This window comes from Chiloscyllium plagiosum, chromosome 1 (genome assembly GCF_004010195.1).
Source record: "Chiloscyllium plagiosum isolate BGI_BamShark_2017 chromosome 1, ASM401019v2, whole genome shotgun sequence".
Lineage (NCBI taxonomy): Eukaryota > Metazoa > Chordata > Chondrichthyes > Orectolobiformes > Hemiscylliidae > Chiloscyllium > Chiloscyllium plagiosum.
The window spans coordinates 4,316,682-4,340,101 of record NC_057710.1 but is presented as its reverse complement, the minus strand read 5'-3'; the positions used below and the strand labels follow the sequence as shown (position 1 = coordinate 4,340,101).

Genomic DNA, 23,420 nt, shown 5'->3' with positions numbered 1-23,420 from the left:
AATGTCTCTTGGTTCTTCGCGGGAAACCAAATGTGAGCCATGTCAGGAGCTATCTGGATGTGGGCAAAAAGTTGCTTCAGAAGTTAGAACTTTAAGGAAAATCTGAAAAGAGGAGAGAGGGGTCTTGGGAGGAAACCCAAGGTTTGGTGCTTGGCAATCTGCTGGAGATAAAAACAATGACTGCAGATGCTGGAAACCAGATTCTGGATTAGTGGTGCTGGAAGAGCACAGCAGTTCAGGCAGCATCCAAGGAGCTTCGAAACCGACGTTTCGGGCAAAAGCCCTTCATTCCTGATGAAGGGCTTTTGCCCGAAACGTCGATTTCGAAGCCCCTTGGATGTTGCCTGAACTGCTGTGCTCTTCCAGCACCACTAATCTGCTGGAGAGCCCAGTGCTGTTTTGAATAACATCAGTGATACTGGAATTCAAGGAATGTAGATCTCTTGGAGGAGATTACAGAGGCAGGGAGGAGCCAAGCTGTGAAAGGCTACGAAAACAAGAATGCGAACTGTAAAGTTGAGGATTTTGAGTTAAGTCGATAGGAGTGGGGGAGCTGGTGAACAGGACTTGCTGCGTTAGAATATTGGTCACTGGGGTCTTTGATGAGCCATTGTTTCTGTAAAACGCAACGTGGGAGACTAGCCTAAACAACATAGGAATTGTATTGAAATTACAAATACCTTTCCTCCAGTGCAGTGCTCCAAGACTGTCTTATGCAGCCTATCCAAACTCTTGAGAAGTAGGCGGTTAATTATTTTCAAGTTCAAGCCAGAAGTCACGGGACATAGCTGCAGTCTCTGGCCGAACATTCAGAACATTCTGGACTTTCCACCTTAATACCACAGGGAGACACTCGAGAGAGAGAGAGAGCAGCATGTGAGAGACGCAGAGTGTGGATTACAGACAGGCAATCGCTTGACTAACAAATACGACCGTGACAACAAAATCGGGGGAATGTTACTCGGAATTATATATTTTATAATTTCGAATTGCCTTCCTGTTAAATGTGCATTAAAGTGTTGTGAAAATGATCTCCTTTAAAGGGACAGGCAGCGTGTTCGAGAAATATGCTTTGCGTAATTCTCAAGAGCAGAGTTGTTCCTTTGTATTTGTTTTCATATCACTCTAGTCTTTGGCCCAGCAAGCTGTTGCAATGTTCCTTCAGTTACTGAGTTACAATGTGCGAGGAAGTGAAAGTTGGCAGTGTATTGGCATGTGGACTGCATACATTTCAAACCAACTGCTACACTGCAACTGCAGCTCTTTCAGCCCATCAAGTTCTTGCAAGCTTCCTCCTACCATATGTAAATTGCTATCAGCATGACAATTCTTTCTCCCTTTCCTATTTATTTGCCTTCCCTTTTGATGCAGTAATGCTTGCTGTGAGTAGTCTCTGTAGCGAGTCCACATTCTCGCCACACTGCGGATCAGAGACATCCATGCCTATTAGAGGAGGGGTCACCTGACTTCCACAATTAGACAAAAGATTTAGCATCTGGATGTGACATTTACGACACGCCCTGGCTGTTGACGGAGGGAAATGTTGTCACCTCTGTGCTGGGTGAGAGGGAGCGCCGTGATTACTTGCCACCAATACTGTTGCAGACTTGCTGACTGATGTGGCCCTGCTGCTGTTGCTGATGCAACAACTCCACAGTCCTCCAAGGTTCTTAAATAGTCAACTTGTCGGCCTCGGCTGCCAGGATCTTTGCTCAACAAATTATCTCTACTTTGGCTGTGGGCCATTTTCTCTCCTCTTCCTGTTATCCCGTCCACCAGCTCCTCGCTCTTTAGTGTCTTGTTTATTTTCTTCCATTTCCTGAAACAGATCTCCCTTTTCATTTTCTTAAACTCTTATTCCTCCTCCTCCTCCCTGCTGTCAGCAGACTCCTTCCTTATTTTATCTTTCCTCTCATTACCCCCTTTAGTTTTCTTATGACTTTGTTGTTTTTTCTCTTTATTGCCTCTGTCCCTCACTACTTTTATCAACCCGCACTTATCTGTCTCCCACCCCCACACCCTTCGATGTGCTGTCCTTTCACATTTTTCTGCAGCGTTTAGCATGCAAATGTAAAAGCTAACTTCGTTCTCCCATTTTGGGAAATGTGCTGTCTGGGTGGAAGGTCCATTGTTCTGACACAGCCAGTTCTGCACGGGATGAACTGTCAAGTCACTTCACCACACACTGATATGAACATGTTAACCCAAGCAAAAATGAGATATCTACAAAGTTACAGGAAGGAGAAACTCGTGCTTCCTGTTGATAAAATGGCAACTTAAGTGACATTTAACAATTTGGCATATCACATAGTGACCAGAGTTTTTGCATTACAATTAGTGCCTAAGACATGGACACTGGGTGTGGAAGTAAGTCAGTGAAGTTCATGTAGGGAAAACATGAAGTTATACATTCTGGCAGGAATAGGAGAGCTGGATATTATTCAAATTGAGAAAGACTGCAGGAAGTTGCAGTACAGAGGGATTTGGGAGTCTTCCTCCATGAATAATAAAAAGTTAGCGTTCAAGTTCAACAGTGATGTAAATACCATTGAGTGTCAAGGGGCAGTGTTGGATTGTCTCGTTTCAGACGGTCACTGCTGGCATTTTGTTTGGAAATGTTACCTGTCACTTTCCTGCCCAAATCTGGACATTGTTCAGGTCTTGCCGTGTATGGGCATGGACTGCTTCAGTAGCTGGGGAGTCACAAATGGTGCTGAACATTGGTTAATCATCAAGGGAACATCCCCACTTCAATCCTTATGGTGGAGAGTGGGTTGTTGATGGAGAAACTGAAGATGGTTGGGCCTAGTGAACTCTGTGGAGGAGCGCCTGCAGAGATATCCTGTAACTAACCCTAACCTACGTGGGAGAGAATTTGCCCCCTGAATCCCACTAGCACCAGTTTTACTAGAGCACCTTGATGTCAAGGGCTCTCACTCCTGTCTGACAACTCTGCTCTCGTTCAAGGAGGTCAGGAGCTGAGTGGCCCTGCCTGTGCACAAACTCGGTCTCCGTGAACAGGTTTTTGTGAGCAAGTGCTGTTTAATAGCACGTTGATGAGACTCTCTGCCACTGATTGGTGAGCAATTGTAGACTGACGGGACGGTAATTGGCCAGGTTGGATTTGTCCTGCTTTTTGTGTACAGGACACACCTAAGCATTGTTCCACATTGTCAGGTAGATACAAGGAGTGAGGGTGAAGCAGTTTGGTGAGGGGCATGGAAGGTCCTGGCGCACAAGGCTTCAGTATAATTACTGAAGATGATTTCCTCTGCACTCCACCCAACCCCAGAGACGAGCTGAATAATGCAGTGTAGTGAGATTTAAAAAAAAATGTTGTTTATGTCAAGTTGCTGATGATGATAGTAGTTTAGAAAAATTGTGATATTTCTAATCTCTACCTGATCCCTTTCTCACTGAGCTTTGAGGTATATTGCACAATTCATGCAGTTCTGATGGAGGCCATTTGGTCTATCATGTTTGTTCAGCTAACCAGATGTCAAACCTTCCAAGAACCTAGGAAGTTGCTGTTACAGGTTAAGCCTGGATGTTTGTGGCAGGTGACTTACCTACTAATTCTCCAAAACTACTTCAGAAGTTATAAGGTACACATCAGGACAACAGTTTAATGAATGTTTTAGCAAAGAACTCTGCTTCGTCAGCAGCCCATACACTCCCTCCACCACCAATGCTCCATAGCAACAGTGTGTAGAATCTACAAGGTGCACTCCAGCAATTCAACAAAGATCCTTAGACAGCATCTTCCAAGCTCACGATCAATACCATGTAGAAGGACAAGGGAACATTGCTCTTTGCAAGTTCCCCTCCAAGCCACCCTGACTTGGAAATATATTGCCATTCCTAATGACACTATGGCAGTACTTATTAGTTCAAGAAGGCAGCTCATCACCACCACTTCCAGGGCAATTGGAATGGGTAATAAATGTTGGCCCAACCAGTGGCGTTCTACATCTGGATGTAGGTTTGCTCGCTGAGCTGGAAGTTTCATTTCCAGACGTTTTGTCACCCTACTGGGTAACATCTTCAGTGGGCCTCAGGCGAAGCACTGCTGATAATTCCTGCTTTCTATTTATATGTTTGGGTTTATTTGGGTTGGTGATGTCATTTCCTGGGGTGAAGTCACTTCCTGTTCTTTTTCTCAAGGGTGGTAAATGGGGTCGAACTTGATATATTTGTTGATAGAGTTCTAGTTGGAATGCCATGCTTCTAGGAATTCTCGTGAGTGTCTCTCCTTGTCATAGGATGGATGTTTTCTCCCAATTGAAATGGTATCCTTCTTTATCTGTGTGCAAGGCTACTGGTGAGAGAGGGTCATGTCTTTTTGTGGCTAGTTGGTGTTCATGTATCCTGGTGGCTAGATTTCTGCCTGTTTGTCCAATGTAGTGTTTGTTACAGTCCTTGCACGGTATTTTGTAAATGACATTAGTTTCGCTTGTTGGCTGTATAGATAGGAATTATCAGCAGTGCTTCGCCTGAGGCCTACTGAAGATGTTACCCAGTAGGGTGACGAAACGTCTGGAAATGAGCCTTCCAGCTCAGCGAGCAAACCTACATCCAGTGCGTCAACCAGAGCTACAAATCTTCTCAAAATTCGCTAAGATTTTTACATCCTCTGAATGAATGATAAAACTTCCCCTGTTGCTGGTAACAACAAAGTCAGCTTTGTTCTATTGCTAACTCGTGTAATTTGTGGCTCAAATCCAATAGGAAATTTTTTTTTAAGAAAACGACCATCACCACTTGAGTAGACTTGAGGTGCTTGATTTCAATAACCAGGGAGCCACAGGAAGGCCGAGTAGTTGTTTGGACTTAATCCTTGCAAAACTCCAGTGATGAAAGTGGATGTCACTGAGTTATAGTTAATAACAAAGAACAAAGAAAATTTACAGCCCAGGAACAGGCCCTTCGGCCCTCAAGCCTGAGCCAATCCAGATGTACTGTCTAAACCTGTCAGTCAATTCCTAATCATTTGTATCCCTCTGCTCCCCACCTACTCATGCATCTGTCCAGACGCATCTTAAATGAATCCACGTGCCTGCCTCTATCACCTCTGATGGCAACGCGTTCCAAACGCCCACCACCCTCTGTGTGAAGTATCCCCCTTAAACTTTCCACCTCTTACCTTGAAAGCGTGACCTCTCGTTATTGAATCCTTCACCCTGGGAAAAAGCTTGTCTCTATCCACCTTGTCTATACCCTTCATGATTTTGTAAGCCTCAATCAGGTCCCCCCTCAATCTCCTTTTTCTAATGAAAATAAACTTCACCTACTCAACCTCTCTTCATAGCTAGCACCTTCCATACTAGGCAACATCCTCGTAAACCTTCTCTGCACCCTCTCCAAAGCGTCCACATCCTTTTGGTAATGTGGCGACCAGAACTGTACACAGTATTCTAAATGCGGCCGAACCAATGTCTTGTACAATTTTAACATGACTTGCCAGCTCTTATACTCAATACCACGTCTGATGAAGGCAAGCATGTGCCTTTTTGACCACTCTATCCACCTGTGCAGCAACCTTCAGGGTACAATGGACCTGCACTCCCAGATCTCTCTGCCCATCAACTTTTCCCAAGGCTCTTCCGTTCATTGTATAATTCGCTCTAGAATTAGTCTTGCCTAAATGCATCACCACACATTTGTCTGAATTGAAAACCATCTGCCACTTTTCCGCCCAACTCTCCAGTCTATCTATATCCTCCTGTATTCTCTGATAGTCCATTATGCTTTCTGCTCGGAGTGGGACCATTCGGCGCAGCCATTTTGGCATGAACGATTTGGCACGGCCTGTTTGGCACAACCTATTTCGCCGCAGACCCATTTAGGTGCAGATATACGGTAGTCATCAACGAAAATCAACATAATAGTAGAATTATTAAATGGGTAGTTTCCAGTGGTTTGTAGTTATTATTAAAATGACTAGTCATCAAAGAAAACCAACTGTAGAGGGAACTTTACAAGTGATTAACGAGTGCCTAGGAAATTTGTCGGAAGCATGCCAAGGAACGATGCCTAACAACAGAGCGCCGAAGAAAATGGTTCGTAGGACAAGGAAAGAAATTGGTGCTTACTCAGTAAATCCATGAAATTTAGAAGAACTTGTAATTCCAGATAGCTTTAAAACATAGTCTGTTAATGAATATAATGAAGAACAATTTTTACTAGCTGACAGCAGTAGCATCACCTGCAGAATTCTTATATTTGGAAGAAAAAGGAATGCCGAGTTTCTGAAACAATCAAAGTTATATGTTGATGGGACATTCAAAATTTCCCCACCTCTATTTTCACATGTTTATGTTATTTTAGCGGAAATACATAAAGGTGTGTTCCCACTGTTGTATGCTTTACTCCCAAATAAGTTACGAACAACATATGATAAATTATTTGAAATGGTTCTGGAAATAGAGCCTGAATGCTGCCCTGACATTATCAACTGTGACTTTGAACTTGTACATCTCGTAGCAGGGCACGATATTATATTTTCTTTTGTTTAGAAATTTTGAGGAACCACAGTTAGGCGTGGACTAATCACAGACTCCACCCAGGGGGTATTGAGGATCTGGAATGCAGTTAATACACAAATAACTACAAGCTACTGGAAACTACCCATTTAATATTTCTACTATTATGTTGATTTTCGTTGATGACTACCGTATGTCTGCGCCAAAATAGTCCTGTGCCTAAATGGGTCTGCGGCAAAATAGGCTGCGCCAAACAGGCCGCACCAAATCGCTCGCGCCAAAATGGCTGCACCAAATAGTCCTAAATCCCTTTCTGCTACTCCACCATGTCATCTGCAAACTTGCTGATCATACCAACAGTGCCCTCTTCCAGATCATTTATGTATATTACAAACAACAGTGGTCCCAAAACTGACGCCTGTGGAACACCACTGGTCACCTTCCTTCATTTTGAGAAACTCCCTTCAACTGCTACTCTGTCTCCTGTTGCTCAACCAGTTCTTTATCCACCCAGCTAGGACACCCTGCACACCATGTGACTTCACTTTCTCCATTCGTTTACCATGGGGAACCTTATCAAACAGCCTGACTAAAGTCCATATAAATGACATCAACAGCCCTTCCTTCATCTATCAACTTGGTCACTTCCCCAAATAACTTAAAGTTGGTAAGGCACGATCTCCCCTGCACAAAACCGTGTTGCCTATCACTGATAAGCCCATTCTTTTCTAAATATAAATAGGTCATATCCCTCAGTACCTTCTCCAGCAACTTTCCCACCACTGACATCAGGCTCACTGGTCTGTAGTTACCCGCAATAACGGGGACAACATAAGCAACCCTCCAGTCCTCCGGCATCTCACCTGTGTTTAAGGATGCCACAAAGATATCTGTCAGGGCCCCAGCTATTTCCTCTCTCACCTCCCTCAGCAACCTGGGATAGATCCCATCCGGTCCTGAGGATTTGTCCACCTTAATAACCTCTAGCCTACCCAACACATCTTCCCTACTTATGTCAACGTGATCCAGACTACTCAAACTTCTATCTCTAATCTCAACATTCATCATGTCTCTCTCCTCAGTGAACACTGATGCAAAGTAATCATTCAGAATCTCACCCATTTTCTCAGGTTTGACACACAGCCTTCCTTCGTTATCCTTTAGTGGACCAACCCTTTCTCTAGTTACCCGCTTGCTGCTTATATAAGAATAAAATGCTTTGGGATTGTCCTTAATTCTGCTCGCTAAAGCTATTTCATGACCCCTTTTAGCCCGCTTGATTCCTCATTTAAGACTTGTCCTACTCTTCCAGTATTCTTCCAGGGCCCGTTCTGTTCTTAGCTGCCTCGACCTTATGTACGCTTCCCTTTTCCTCTTGGCTAGTCATACAATTTCTCCTGTCATCTTGCCCTTCCTATCCTTTGCCTTCAACGGGACATGCCTATCCTGCACTATCTTTAGCGTCACACATCTCAAATGTGGACTTCTCTTCAAATAGCTGTGTTCAACCCACATTTCCGAGCTCCTGCTTAAATTTGATATAATTGGCCTTGGCCCAGTTTAGTACTCTTCCCTTAGGATCACTGTCTTCTTTATCTACGCATATTCTAAAACTTACAGAATTATGGTCACTGTTCCCAAAGAAATCCCCCACTCAACTTCTACCACCTGTCCTGGCTCATTCCCCAGTACTAGGTCCAATATGGCCCCTTCACTCGTCGGACTATTGACATACTGCTCTAGAAAACTCTCCTGGACGCTTCTTACAAATTCTACCCCATCCAGACCTCTGACGCTAAGTTAATGGGCTTGACACCAATTACTGGCTGTGCATGAGGGAACAGAGGGGGTGAAGTACTATTATTGTGGTGTTAACCCATTGTCGGAGAAATTTGCCCAATAGAGACCACACAAACCAGATCGGGTGAAATTGACATGCTGTTTATTATAAGCGATATCGCAGGAAGAGAAACTGACTTGGCTGACACAGAACTGACAGTCTGTACAGGTAGATCAGAATTTCATTTCCCAGAGCTGAGGATGAAACCAGTTTTTATAATAATGCTGTACAATAAGGCTAATTGGAAATGGGGACAATACAATGTATCTGGAAATGGAGTAATCTTGTTATAATGATACTAATTGGAAAATAGGTATCGGAGGAACATCATGATTCTCTACACAAAGCGACATTCTGACAGTATTGATGGTTCTGGAGGTTCCATTCCTCTTCGCAAGTAGGTGTTAATGTCTCCTCTGAAGTGGTGAGGTGCTTCCATTGTCTTGTCCTTGGAGCAATGCTCTTGCTAGTACCTTTCTGTCTCTCCAGTTCTTTGTGTGGCTTTGGTATTGCTGGGTTGTGAAACTGCCCTCAGGGCTTTGGGATAGCTGCGGTGCTCTGTCACTGTTAGTGCATTCCCTTGTCTGTGAGTACTGTCTAGTTTGGCTTGTCAGCCTGCTTGGTCCCTTGCTGAGGCATTCTGGGTTTTTTTTTGTACCGTTGGCCAATTTTGCTTTTGTGGGCCTATTGTGGGTTGACAGGGTGGCAGATCTGTTCCCACATCCATCATCTGCTGGGATCTTAGCATAGATTTGTATCATTGGGATGCCCAGGTGATGATACCGGGAGTATATAGAACCCTGTGGAGGTAGAATGGCCATAGTGTGATGTGCAAAAATGAAGAGAGGCTTTGGAGGTTGGAAGGTGATCACTGATTTATTCAACTGGCTGGTTGTTGAACCCTGTTCACCAGTCAGAAGGGATTAGAGTATTCTCCCAGAATTATTTTGAAGGAATTCAGTCACTTCATGACAGTTTCTTTCAATCAGTAGCTCTCTCTTTTTGTGTTTCGGTTGAAACTTCACTTGTCTAAATAGATCACAAATTGCAGACATCCCAGTGTTCTTTTAACAACCAATACAGTACTTGTGGAATTGACCATTGTTGGGCAGGGAACACTGTAGCAGCCAATCACACATAGCAAGATTCTGTTGAACGGCAAATGGATGTTGAACACAAAATTTGTTCAAGTGAAAAAAGTGGTGGAGGCTGGTACAATTACAACATTTAAAAGGCATCTGGATGGGTATGTGAATAGGAAGAGTTTAGAGGGATATGGGCCAAGTGCTGGCAAATGGGACTAGATTGGGTTAGGATATCTGGTCGACATGGATCGAATGGTCTGTTTCTGTGCTGTATATCTCCATGACTCTATGATGACAGATAAATATTGACCAAGACATCAGGGATAGCTCCTCTGATTTTTTTTTTTGGAGTGATGCCTTGTGGTCTTTCATGTCCACTTGAGAAGGCAAGTAGGACCTAGTTTAACATTTCATCCAAAAAGCATCACCTCTGACTTTGTTGTGCACCCTTGGGATTGTATTCAGGTGGAGAATATTCCTTGTTTAGGGCAGGGATTGGGCAAGGCTCCCTCTTCAGGGTGAACACCATTGGAGGGCGAGGGTGGGAGGTGTATTGAGGTCAGGAGGCCTGCTCTTCACCTGACCCTGCTAAGTGCTGAGGGAAGGGGAGCTGACTTGAATTGTCTGGCTTCAGGAGCTGATGATGCTATACGATTCTGGGAGAGAAGCTAGAGGAGTTTGAGGGTAATGGGGAAGGGGGGCGCTATTCTCTGACAGGAAGATTGTGGTGCACGATGGTGTGGCTGGCGCTATGATGTGGGAATCAAGTTTTTGTGAAAATGGGATCACTAATGGGCTGCTAGCTGGGCTGAGCCAGTACCTGTCTCCATGCAGGTTGCAGGGCTATAAATGAGTTGTGTATTTATTTAGGACATTTGACTGTTGTAGGCTGCAGGGTTGTGCTAAGGAAGGTTGCAGTGGGTGAAGGTCCAAAAAAAGCAGGAGGCACTTACAGACTGGTTTTGAGGGTGGTGGAAAATCATAAAGGTCTGAGCCAGTTCAGGCCTAGTGGATGATGTCTGTGTGGTGAAATTCATGTGGAGCTTGCTGCTGTTTGATGTCTTGTTCAGGGATGTGCAGGCATTGTAATCCCCCCCCCCCCCCCCTGTTGTTGGAGGTTAGACCATCTCTCCAGATCCACCCTCTGCTGTTGTGCCAACATCTGTGTATTTTTATTGGTATTCATCTGGGACGTGGGCATCATTGGCTAGGCCAGCATTTATTTCCCATCCCTAATTGCCCAGAGGGCAGCTCAGTGTCAGCCACATTGCTGTGGGTCTGGAGTCACATGTAGGCCACAAACTCTCTGCCTTTTCAGGAAGGAAACTGCTTCAGTGAATCAAATGGGCTTTTCCAACGATCAATAACTGTTTCATGGTCATCATTAGCTCCTTAATTGCAGATTTTTACTTGATTCAAATTCCACCATCTGCTGAGGTGGGATTTGAACCTGGGTTCCCCAGAATGTCATTGAGGTCTCTGGATTGACAGTCTAGTGATAAAACCACTATGCCTCCCCACCCCTGTAAAGAAAATGGGGGTGGGGGGTTGTGATCAACCTCAGATAACCCAAACACAAAATAAGATACTTGGAATCTCCTTGGTGGGCATTTATAGACTCTTTGGCAACATCTGCATTTTCTGTTCACACTGAGATAATCAAATTCCCTGTTTATTTTGTTATTTCCACATGGACTTCATTTTTAAGAAAATCAAAAGCTGCAAAAAACAGGATATGAGTTAGTGTTCAACCTTCTCTGCTCCTAGTTCCTTCACCTGAAATCTCTGGTCATTGTTTAGGGAACAGTTCCTCAGCGACAATGATTGTCCATACCGCGTACCAGTTATCACTCTTTGGAAATGCAGGAAATTCAACCATGGGAGGTATCTCAGGGAATGTGCCACCTCTGCCTGACCTGTTTGCTTCCTATAAAGGGGCCTCTGAATGATATAGAGGTTCAGATGTTGTTTAATTTTTTTTCTTCCCTAGACCCTGTAGTCTTGACCTCCATCTGGCACAGTTATGCTTGGTGGATGTCAGGCATAGCTCACCAGATGGCATTCTAAGTCAAAAGATATTTAGTTCAACTCCCACTTCAATGATTTGAACATGTTACATTCCATGCGACACTGATGGAGTGCTGCACTGTCGGAGGTGTCAATTAAAGGTGGACACACAGATTCCCATGAAGAGATGCAGGTGACTACCACCCGTGCACTGGACAACATATTTATATCTCAGACTACACCTGGAGCCCTGTAACTGGTGGCATGCCACAAGGATCGGTGCTGGGTTCATTGCTTTTTGTCATTTATATAAATGATTTGCATGTGAATGTAGAAGGAATGGTTAGTAAGTTTGCAGATGACACCAAAGTTGGTGGTGTAGTGATTTGTGAGGAAGGTTATCTCAGAGTATAATGGGACCTTGATCAGATGGGCTGAGGCCAAGGAGTGGCAGATGAAGTTTAATTTAGATAAGTATGAGGTGCTACATTTTGGTAAGGCAAACCAGGGCAGAACTTATATCGTTAAGAGTGGGCCCTGAAGAAACAGACTTTGGAGTGCAGGTTCATAGTTCCTTGAAAGTGGAGTCGCAGGTAGACAGGGTAGTGAAGAAGGGGTTTTGTATGATTTCCTTTGTTGAGGACATTGGTTAAGCCACTTTTGTGATCAGTTCTGGTCAATCTGCTATAGGAAAGATGTTAAACTTGAAAGGTTCAGAAAAGATTTACAAAGATGTTGCCAGAGTTGGAGGGTTTAAGCTATAGGGAGAGGCTGAATAGGCTGGGGATATTTTCCCTGGAGCGTTGGACAAAAATCATGAAGGGTATGGATAGGGTGAATAGCCAAGGTCCTTTTCCCAGGGTAGGGGAATCCAAAACTAGAGGGTATAAGTTTCGGGTAAGAGGGGAAAGATTTAAAAGGGACCTAAGGGGCAACGTTTTCATGCAGAGGACGGTGCGTGTATGGAATGAGCTGCCAGAGGAAGTGGTGTAGATTGGTACAATTATAACATTTAAAAGGCATCTGGATGGGTATATGAGTGGGACTAGATTAGGTTAGGATATCTGACCAGCATGGACAAGTTGGACTGAAGGGTCTGTTTACACGCTGTACATCTCTGTGACTCTAGTAGTGGTCAGTTATTTTGTTGCTGCTTGTGGAATCTTTCTGTGCACAATTTGGCCACCATATTTCCTACATTATAACAGTGGCTATACTGCAAAAGTATTTAATGGGCGTAAATTAATTTTGTGAAATTAGCAACATAAATATGACTTTCATTTTGGTTACTGTTCCTGGCAAATGATCCAGAGGGAACATAAATTATTTCTTGTGTAGTGTGCTGTGATCTGGAATGTACTGTTTCAATGGCTGCTGGAAACAGTTAAAAATCACATAACTCCAGACTGAGTCCAACACCAGCACCTCCACGTGCTGGAAACAGATTCAGTAAGAACATTTCAAAAGACTGCTGAAGGAATACTCAAAGGGAAAAAGAAGTTCAGATCTGTTAGGAAAAAGCAAGAGAGTGTGACTCATTGGATGGAATTACCAAACAACTAGCACAGGCACGATGGGCCAAATGGCCACCTCTTGTGCTTTATCACATTGGGCTGGATCTTCCTGTTAGTTTAGGGAAACCAGCCCACTTCTGCACCTTCTGAAATGCATATCGGATTCACATGTAACATGAGCAAGAATATGCCTCCTTTCACATGAGGTCAGGTTCATCGTGACTCTGCAGGCCAAACAGTAGCCTGTGGGAACTGGTGGGTGTGGTGGGGGTTGCCTGCACACAGGGGCCAGATAGAAGGTTCACGACAGTTCTTCAGTGCAGCAACCCAGCTCCCAGAAACCTCATCCCTCCAACTCCCAACCATCCTCACATTGTACATGGCCGCCCACACCCTCTATGTATAGCCACTCACCCAGAGTGAACGCTGTATAATTGAATCTGGGGGGAAACAACTGTCAAAATTCCATTAATTCCGCAACAATGCCTGTAGCATGGAAGGTTACAATGTAATACCACAGTTTAAGAAAGGAAGGAGTTAAATAGAAAACAGGGAACTACAAATGTGTTAGCCTAATGTCAGCGATATGAAATCTATTATAAGTAATGTGATTACTGAATGTTTAGAAAATAATTGCCAGATTGGACAATCAATGTTGATTTATGAAATGGAAATCTGCTTTGACGGACCTTTAGATGAAACTTTAGAGGACGCTCACAGCAGAATTGGTCGGGGGAATCAAAGGGATGGGGTGCATTTGGATTTTCAAAAACTTTCACTTAAATCCCACACAGGCTGTTAGTAAACAGAATTAAAGCACATGAGATTGAGGGTGTCATAATCACATGGATTGAGGATTGGTTGACAGACAGAAAAGAGATTAGGAATTAATGGGGCATTCTCAGTCTGGCAAACTGACTAGTGGGATATCATAGGATCAGTATTTGAGCCCCAGCTGGTCACAATCTATATCCATGATTTGGATTTCCAAAAGTTTGTCGAGGACCCAAAATTTGGTGGGAATGTAAATTATGAGGTGGATTCAAAGAGGTCTCGAGGGCATTTAGACAAACTAAGTGGCTGATGGAATATAATGTGGAAAAGTTGGAGTTATTTACATCTGTGCGAGGAGAATGGTGCAGAAGTTTCGAGAAGCTTAATGGCTTACTCCTGTTCCTACCTTCCTGGCATTAAATGCATATTCTTTTATTACAGCCTCTTAAACGCTTCAATTGTTTTTGGATCAATACACTGCCTGCTGTCCTAATACAATGATAAGTTGTTGAAACCCACCCAAATGTTCATAATGATTGAAGCAGGCATAATAAAAGCTTTCAACGACATTGCCAGAGCAGAACGATATCTATTTCTGTTACAAAGCAGACAAAGCTGTCAGTCAATGGGGAGAAGCAGATGCAGATTTTCTTTTCAGTTTTCATATTAGGTTTTATTTAACCGATACAGTTGTAAGTCAGTGTAAATCACAGTACAAAATATGACAGATTTGCTGTACATTTGGTAATGCACTATGGCTTTTTCTCCAATGCAGAGAGAAATGTGATGTGTGACACCACTGGCACAATGATGGTTAATGTAATAGTTAACTTACCTTTCCAGGGAGATTCCTATGATTAATCACTGCAATTAAAACACAAGTAGATACAACATAAGATCGAAGTGTAATGTTGAAAGTGTCAACACATTTTTCAGAATGTTTCCAACTCCTCAGCAGGTTTTCCCGATGGTTATGAACTTTCTGAGGAGGTGCTTTTTTTTAACGGTTTCTGAAAATCATACCAACACACAGAAATAGAGTATAAGAGGAAATATAACTTTGTTTCTCAAAATAGGGATTGGACCTTAGATAAGGTGTGTGTGTACTTGTGTCCAAGACTTTTTCCACCTGTATAAAGGCTCTAATGAAGAGTCATCTAGACTCAAAATGTTAGCTTGGTCTCTCTCCTTGGATGCTGTCTGACCTGTTGTGATTTCCAGCATTTTTTTATCTTCTGTATAAAGGCCAGGTATTAGGTTGTGGAGAATTGTTTCTGTGACAAAACAATTGTGTAGTGTTTAGTGATACAATTCACTCCTCCACTGGGAGACGATAATCCAGGGCTCTGATTCAGTATTAATGCAGACACTGATGTCTGCTGGGAACGAAATCCGCTGTCCTTACCTAATCAGGTCTGCATATGACTCTAGAACCATGTGACTGATCCTTCTGAAGTAGCCTCAAGGACAATTAGGGAAAGGTAATAAATACTGGCTACTCCAGCAATGCCCACATCCCATGCAAGAAGTGAAGAAAAGGGTTCTATATTGTGCCCCTCAGTCAATGCATACTTGCATCTTTCAGACCAGTCGTACTGTTACCTTTGAATGTAATTTGATTACCAGTGTGTTCCAATGTCAAGTTATTAATTTAATAGAAGAGAGGTAAATACTTGATAGCAAACATTGTTTCTGCAACCTACTTATCAAATCCATCTGGTTTCACCTTCTTTCTCACCTTCAACCAAACTTTCTGATACCAGAACTGAGAGGGTTGTTTGTGAGGACCTGGGTTTAGCCTTTGCAATTGAAACAGAACCAGAAAGTTGCATTTGTAAAACACCTTTAATACCTCACGACATTCTGCAATGTTCAAAGTACACTTAATTGGCTATGATTGACTAGACACTTTTATGTAGGAAACGTGACAGATAGTTTGTATACTGTAAGGCCCCAGAAACTGCAATGACAAGTGGGAGGATCCATATTGATTGGGGGAAATTTTCTGCTATTCTTCAAATCATATCATCCAGTTATGTTTTGTCCACCAAGAAAAGCAAAATTCACTCACGAATTGTGGACCCCACTGCTGAGGTCAGCATTTATTTCCCATCCTTAATCACCCTGAACTAACTTGATTGGTCAGCCGTTTCGAAGATAGTTGAGAGTCGACTATATTGCTGTCGATCTGGAGTCACATGCTAGACCAAATAAGGATGTAGATTTGCTGAAGGCCTTTATGACAATCATTATGCTGATCGTTAGGCTAATTTAATTTTAGTTGAATTCAGATTTCACCATCAGCCATGGTGGGTTTTGAACCATGTACCCAGAACATTAGCCAGGGGTTCTGGATTACCAGTCTGGTGACATTGTCACTCTGTCACTGCTTATCTGAAGCATGATGTTTCCAACAGTGCATTTCTGTCTTTGAAATTCACTGCGAGTGTCAGACTAGAGAGTGTTCCAATCCCTAGAGAGGGAGGTAAACCTGGCTGACAAACAAATTGCTGGAAAAGCTCAGGTCTGGCAGCAGCTGTGGAGAAAAATCAGAGTTAACATTTCAGGTCGAGTGACCCAAAATATGAACTCTGATTTCTCTCCACAAATGCTGCCAGACCTGCTGAACTTTTCCAGCAATTTCTGTTTTTGTTTCCACTTTACAGCATCCGCAGTTCTTTTGGGTTTTTATTAAGTCATGGCTTACACCAGGCAAGTTCAAGTAGGTGATGAGTAAGTGGCACTTTGTGCCCCATCTGCCTCTTTCCACTGTCTGTTTACTGTTATCATTATTCCAGTCTGCCCTGAATGTTGCCTCATCTTCTTCCTCCTCAGGTGGTACAGGCTGTCTTCGAAGCCTGGTCAGAAAGAGAAGGAGCGAGGAGAGATTCAGGTGATCATAGAGTTTGTGCGCAATAACATGACAGCCAGCATGTTCGACCTGTCCTCAAAGGAGAAGCCCCGCTCAGCACTGGGCAAACTGAAGGACAGGGTGAAAGGCAAGAAGAAGCTCGATAATCCTCTGATGGCCGAGTCTGCGTCAGCCATTGTGCCGAGCAGTGTGGGGCAGATCATCAGTGATGAGGAGTTCAATGAGAAGGAGACGCTGCAGAAGAGGCCCAAGAAGGGTTTCTTCTCGAAACCCAAATTACATCGGTCATCACTGACAAAGTCCAACAGCTCCCTCAGCTCCCAGCAAAGTGTGAAGTCGCTGGAAAGTGTCAGCAGCAGCACTGGGCCTGTGACAGTAACATCGCCCAAAGCCACTGGAGCTCCGTCTGGGTTCCATTCTCTGTTTAATGAGACAGGTAAGGAGCCTCTCTTCCACTGAAACTTTTCTCTCAGTCACAGAGGGGCTTTTTAAAACTGGGGTACCAAGCTCTTTCCAATACTAAGAATGATGTAAGTGAATAGTACTTTCCCAGCGGGTACAGCACGGGGTAAAGCTGCCTCTACTCTTTCAAACAGAAAATAAAGCTTCCTAAACATCGTGCCCATCAAACACTCCTAGTACAGGAACAGCATGAGGCCAGACACAGTGAGGTAGCCTCTATTCTAAAAGTCAAGCTAACTCTACACTTTTTCTCCATCAAACCCATCCAGTAGAGTGAAACTCTGCACTGTCCCCACAAAACACTCCCAGGATAGGTACAGCATTGACTTAGATGCAGAGTAAAGCTCTTTCTACTCTTTTAAACCGAAAGTAAGGCTGCGTCTACACTGTCCGCATCAAGCACACTTCCAGGATACAGACAGCATAGGGTTAGATACAGAGTAAAGCTCCGCTTGAACCTTCAGTCCAACCCTGTAATGATAGTCTACTGTTTTTGATGAAGGACTTATGCCCGAAAAATCGATTCTCCTGCTCCTCAGATGCTGCCTGACCCGCTGTGCCTTTTCAGCATCACACCTTTTGACTCTGATGTCCAGCATCTGCAGTCCTCACTTTCTTCTGTTCCTTACTTGTCCACCTTAATTCATCCATATGATTCAGCTCAATTGTTTCCTGAAAGTTTCATGTTCTCACTGCTATCTGTCAAAAGAAGTTTCTCCGGAATTCCCAGCTGGATTTATTAGTGACTCTCCTTGTATTGATAGCCCCTAGAGTCATTGAGATGTACAGCATGGAAACAGACCCTTCAGTCCAATTCATCCATACCGACCAGATATGCTAAACTAATCCATTACCATTTGCCAGCACTTGGCCCATATCCCTCTAAACCCTTCCTATTCATGTGTCCATTTAGATGCCTTTTAAATGTTGTCATTGTACCAGCCTCCACCACTTCTTCTGGCAGCTCATTCCATCACGCATCACCCTCTGCGTGAAAATGTTGCCCCTTAGGGCCGTTTTAAATTTTTCCTCTCTCACCTTAAACCTATGCCCTGTAAGTCTGGCCCCCCCCTCCACCTGGAAAAGATCTTGACTATTTATCCTATCCATTCTCCTCATGATTTTACAAGCTCCTATAGGGTCATCCCACAGCCTCTGACACACCTGGGAAAACAGCCCCAGCCTATTCACCCTCTCTCTATAGTGCAAATCCTCTAACCCTGCCAACATCCTTGTAAATATTTTCTGAACCCTTTCAAGTTTCACAACATCCTTCCTTCCTATAGGAGGGGGACCAGAATTGCACACAATATTCTAAAAGTGGTCTAATCAAGATCCGCAACATGACCTCCCAACTACTGTACACAACATTCTGACCAATAAAGGAAAATATACCAAATGCCACCTTCACTATACTATCTATCTGTGACTCCACTTTCAAGGAGCTATGAACTTGGACTCCAAGGTCTCTTTGTTCAGCAACAATCCCCATAAGGTGTATAAGTCCTGCTCTGATTTGCTTTTCCAAAATGCAGCACCTGACATTTATCTAAATTTAAACCCCATATCCCGCCACTCAGCCGTTGGCCCATCTAATCAAGAAGGTAAAAACAATGACTGCAGATGCTGGAAACCAGATTCTGGATCAGTGGTGCTGCAAGAGCACAGCAATTCAGGCAGCATTGTACTCTGAGGTAACCTTCACTGTCCACTACACCTCCAATTTTGGTGTCATCTGCAAACTTACTAACTATACCTCCTATGTTCACATCCAAATCATTAAATATATGACGAAAAGCAGTGGACCAAGCACCGATGCTCAAGGCACTCCACTTGTCACAGGCCTCCTGTCTGAAAAGCAACCCTCCACCACCACCCTTTACCCTCTACATTCAATCCAGTTCTGATTCCAAATGGCTAGTTCTCCTTGTATTCCATGAGCTCTAACCTTGCTAACCAACCTCCCATGAAGAACCTTACTGAAGTCCTTATGGATCACATCTACCACAGTGCCCTCATCAATGCTCTTGGTTACTTCCTCAAAGCACTGAGTCAAGTTCATGACACATGATTTCTTATGCACAAACCATGCTGACTATCTCTAATCAGTCCTTGCCTTTCCAAATACATGTACATCCTGTCCCTCAGGATTCCCTGCAGCAACTTACCTATCACCAATGTCAGGCTGACTGGTCTATAGTTTCCTGGCTTGTCCTTACCACCTTTCTTAAATAGTTAGCCAACCTCCAGTCTTCTCACCTGTGGCTATTGATGATACAAATTGCTGAGCCCAACAATCACTTCCCTAGCTTCCCACAGAGTTCTAGGGTACACTTGATCAGGTCCTGGGGATTTATCCACTTTTATGCATTTTAAGACATCCAGCACCACTACCTCTATAATATGGACATTTTTCAAGGTGTCACTATTTATTTCTGTATCTTCTGTATCTTCCATGTCTGTCTCCACAGTAAACATTGATGCAAAATACTCATTTAGAATCTTCCCCATCTCCTGCGGCTCCACACAAAGGTTGCCTTTCTGATCTTTGAGGGGCCCTATTCTCTCCCCAATTACCCTATTGTCCTTAATGCCCTATTGCCCATAGTCTTATGTACATTAGTCAGAGGTAAATGTAGGGGAATGCGTCTGGGTGGGTTACTGTTCGGGTCAGTTTGGACTTGTTGGACCGAAGGGCCTGTTTCTATACTGTAGGGAAACTAATCTAATCTAATGTATTTATAAAATCCCTTTGGATTCTTCTTAACCCTATTTGTCAAAACTATCTCATGTCCCCTTTTTGCCCTTCTGATCTCCCTTTTAAGTATCATCCGACTGCCTTTTCTCCCTTTATAAGGATTCACTCGATCTATCCTGGCTATACTTGACACATTTCCTTCTTTTTCTTAACCGAAACCTCAATTTCCCCAGACATCCAGCCTTCCCTATACTTACCAGCCTTGCCTTTCAGCCTAACAGAAATATACTATCTCTGGACTCTCGTTATCTCATTTCTGAAGACTTCCCATTTTCCAGCTGCCCCTTTACCTGCAAACATCTGCCCCAATCGGCTTTTGAAAGTTTTTGCCTAATACCATCAAAATTGGCCTTTCTCCAATTTAGAACTCCAGCTTTTAGATACTTTCCCATCACGATTTTAAAACTAATAGAATTATGGTTGCTGACCCCAAAGTACTCTCCCACTGACACCTCAGTCACCTGCCCTGCCTTATTTCCCAAGAGTAGGTCAGGTTTTGCAACTTCTCTAGTCAGTACATCCACATACTGAATCAGAAAATTTTCTTATATGCACTTAACAAATTCCTCTCCATCTAAACCCTTAACACTATGGCAGTCCCAGTCGATGTTTGGAAAGTTAAAATCCCCTACCATAACCACCCTATTATTCTTACAGATAGCTGAGATCGCCTGATAAATTTGTTTCTCAATTTCTTGCTGACTATTGGGGGGTCGATAATACATAATAAGTGGATCATCCCTTTCTTATTTCTCAGTTCCAAATAACCTTCCTGGATGTATTTCCAGGAATATCTTCCCTAAATACAGCTGTAATGCTACCCTATATCAAAAATGACACTCCCCCTCCTCTCTTGCCTCCCTTTCTATCCTTCCTGTAGCATTTGTATCCTGAAACATTTAGCTGCCAGTCCTGCCCATCCCTGAGCCATGTTTCTGTAATTGCTGTGATATCCCAGTCCCATGTTCCTAACCATGCCCTGAGTTCATCTGCCTTCCCTGTTAGGCTTCTTGCATTGAACTAAATGCAGTTTAATTTATTAGTCCTACCTTGTCCCTGCTTGCCCTAAGACTGTTTGACTCGCTTCTTTCCTTAACTGTACCAGTCTCAGATGATCTCTTTCCTCACTATCTCCCAGGGTTCCACCCCCCCTACCTTACTCATTTAAATCCTCCCGAGCAGCTCTAGCAAATCTCCCTGCCATCATATTAGTGCCTTTCCAATTCAGGTGAAATCCATCCTTCTTATATAGGTCACTTCTACCGCCAGAAGAGATTCCAATGATTCAAAAATGTGAATCCTTCCCCCATACACCAGCTTCTCAGCCACGCATTCATCTGCTTTAGCCTCCTATACCTACCCTTACTGGCTCGTCCCAACAGGAATAATCTAGATATTACTACCCTCGAGGACCTCTTTTTAAAGTTCCTGCCTAATTTCCTATATTCTCCCTTTAGAATCTCGTCCTTTTTCCCTTCCCTTCCTATCTCGTTAATTCCAATATGTGCAATGACCTCCTGCTGGTCCCTCTCCCCTTTGAGAACATTCTGCACCCTCTCTGAGATATCCGTGATCCTGGCACCAGGGAGGCAACACACCATTCTGATTTTTCGCTGCTAGCCACAGAAACATCTGTCTGTCCCTCGGTCTAGAGAGTCCCCTCACACAATTGATCTCTTGGAACCTGCTGTACCCTTCATTGCATTAGAGCCAGTCTCGATATCAGAAACTTGGTTGTTTGCGCTACATTCCCTCAGAGTCCATCACTCCCTACATTTTGCAAAACTGCATACTTGTTGAAATGGCCACAGAAGACTCCTGCACTACCTGCCGAGCTCTCTTACCTTTCCTGGAGTTAACCCATCTATGTGACTGTATCAGCAAATTTTTTTCCCTTCCTATACCAGCCTTCTATCACATCCCCTTGGTCTTGTACATTTCTCATTTCCTCTACCTGTTGCTCCAGTCGATCCATTCGATCTGATAGGACTCACAACCCTAAACTCCCACATCCGACAAGAAGAGCATATCACTCTACTTAAGGGTATTTTTGCTGCTTTCAACCTACAGACCCAGAAAATAGCACCGTCTTATTCCTCTACAAAACACTGCTCCAAGCTAACTTAATACTTATGACTTACATTTTTAAGTTTAATCAAGAGACATGTCTCAATAAAACATGTAATCTAGAAATAATTCACTCTACTCACTATTGTAGATTTACAGCAAGACTATACTTAAAACTATTCACTTATCTGTTTCTGTACTGTGACCTCTCCCAAAAAGGTTCCTCCAAGATCAATATTGAACAACTCTGTTAATTTTCCTAGACGCACTCTGAATCCAGTGATACAAAGGCAGTAACTGTGCAGGTTCACTGCTGTGTCAGTTAGCAGTGTGGGTTTCTTTGTCTCTCTCCTGCACAGACCATGTGTTGCCTTTGTCTGTTCCTCCTCTCCCTTTTAAAAGTGCTGTTGTTTTGACTTTTCTTTTCTCTTCAAAGTTCCAAAACAATGCAACAGCATATAAAACAGTAATTGCTGCTCCTGGAATTCGAGGAAATCAACTCCAACACCTAAAAATACCTCAAAAAAGGAGCAGCCTGTTACAGCCAGAAATTTTTCCTGTCCTCCATCTTAGATCTAAAATTTGCACAGGTCCTACAGCACAGAGACCAGACTTTGGCCAAACTGGTCCATGCCAACCAAAATGTCCATCAACACTAACCCCATTTCCCTGCATTTGGCCCACATCCTTCTAATCTTTTCCTATCCATGTATTTGTCCAAATGCCTTTTAAATGTTAATGTATCTGTCTCAACCACTTCCTCTGTCAGCTCATTCCATATGCATATCACCCTCTGTGTACAAAGGTTGACCCTCAGATGATCTTTTATTCTTTCCCCTCTAACCTTAAATTGATGCCCTCTAGTCCTCGATTCTCCAGTCCTGGAAAAAGACTGAGTGCATTCACCCTATCAATGCTATGATTTATACACTCCTATAAGATTCCCCCCTTTGTCTCTTTCACTCTAAAGAGAAGCTTGTTCAACCTCTCCCTATAACTAAAGCCGTTGAGTCCTGGCAACATTCTTGTAAATTTCTTCTGCACTCTTTCCAGTTTAATAACATCCTTTTTATAGCAAGGTGACAAAAACTGAACACAATACTCCAAGTGCGACCTCACCAACATCCTGTACAATTGCAACATAATTTCCCAACTTCTATACTCAGTGCCCTGACTGATGAAGCATCCGAGGAGCAGTAAAATCGACGTTTCGGGCAAAAGCCCTTCATCAGGAATACAGGCAGAGAGCCTGAAGCATGGAGAGATAAGCTAGAGGAGGGGGGGGGTGGGGAGAGAGTAGCATAAAGTACAATAGGTGAGTGGGGGAGGGGATGAAGGTGATAGGGCAGGGGGATGGGTGGAGTGGATAGGTGGAAAAGAAGATAGGCAGGTAGGACAAGTCACGGGAACAGTGTTGAGCTGGAAGTTTGGAACTGGGGTGAGGTGGGGGAAGGGGAAATGAGGAAACTGGTGAAGTCCACGTTGATGTCCTGGGGTTGAAGTGTTCCGAGGCGGAAGATGAGGCGTTCTTCCTCCAGGCGTCTGGTGGTGAGGGAGCG

The 23,420-nt window shown here is 43.5% G+C and overlaps 1 protein-coding gene across 1 annotated transcript in view; it reads left to right on the top strand.

The window, feature by feature from the left end:
* LOC122549563 overlaps positions 1-23,420 on the top strand; it is a 124,558-nt gene that overhangs the window by 39,357 nt on the left and 61,781 nt on the right. Inside the window, exon 2 of the mRNA XM_043689425.1 lies at positions 16,538-17,010. Coding sequence (XP_043545360.1) covers positions 16,538-17,010 — 473 coding nt within the window. The remainder of the gene's footprint in view (positions 1-16,537; positions 17,011-23,420) is intronic.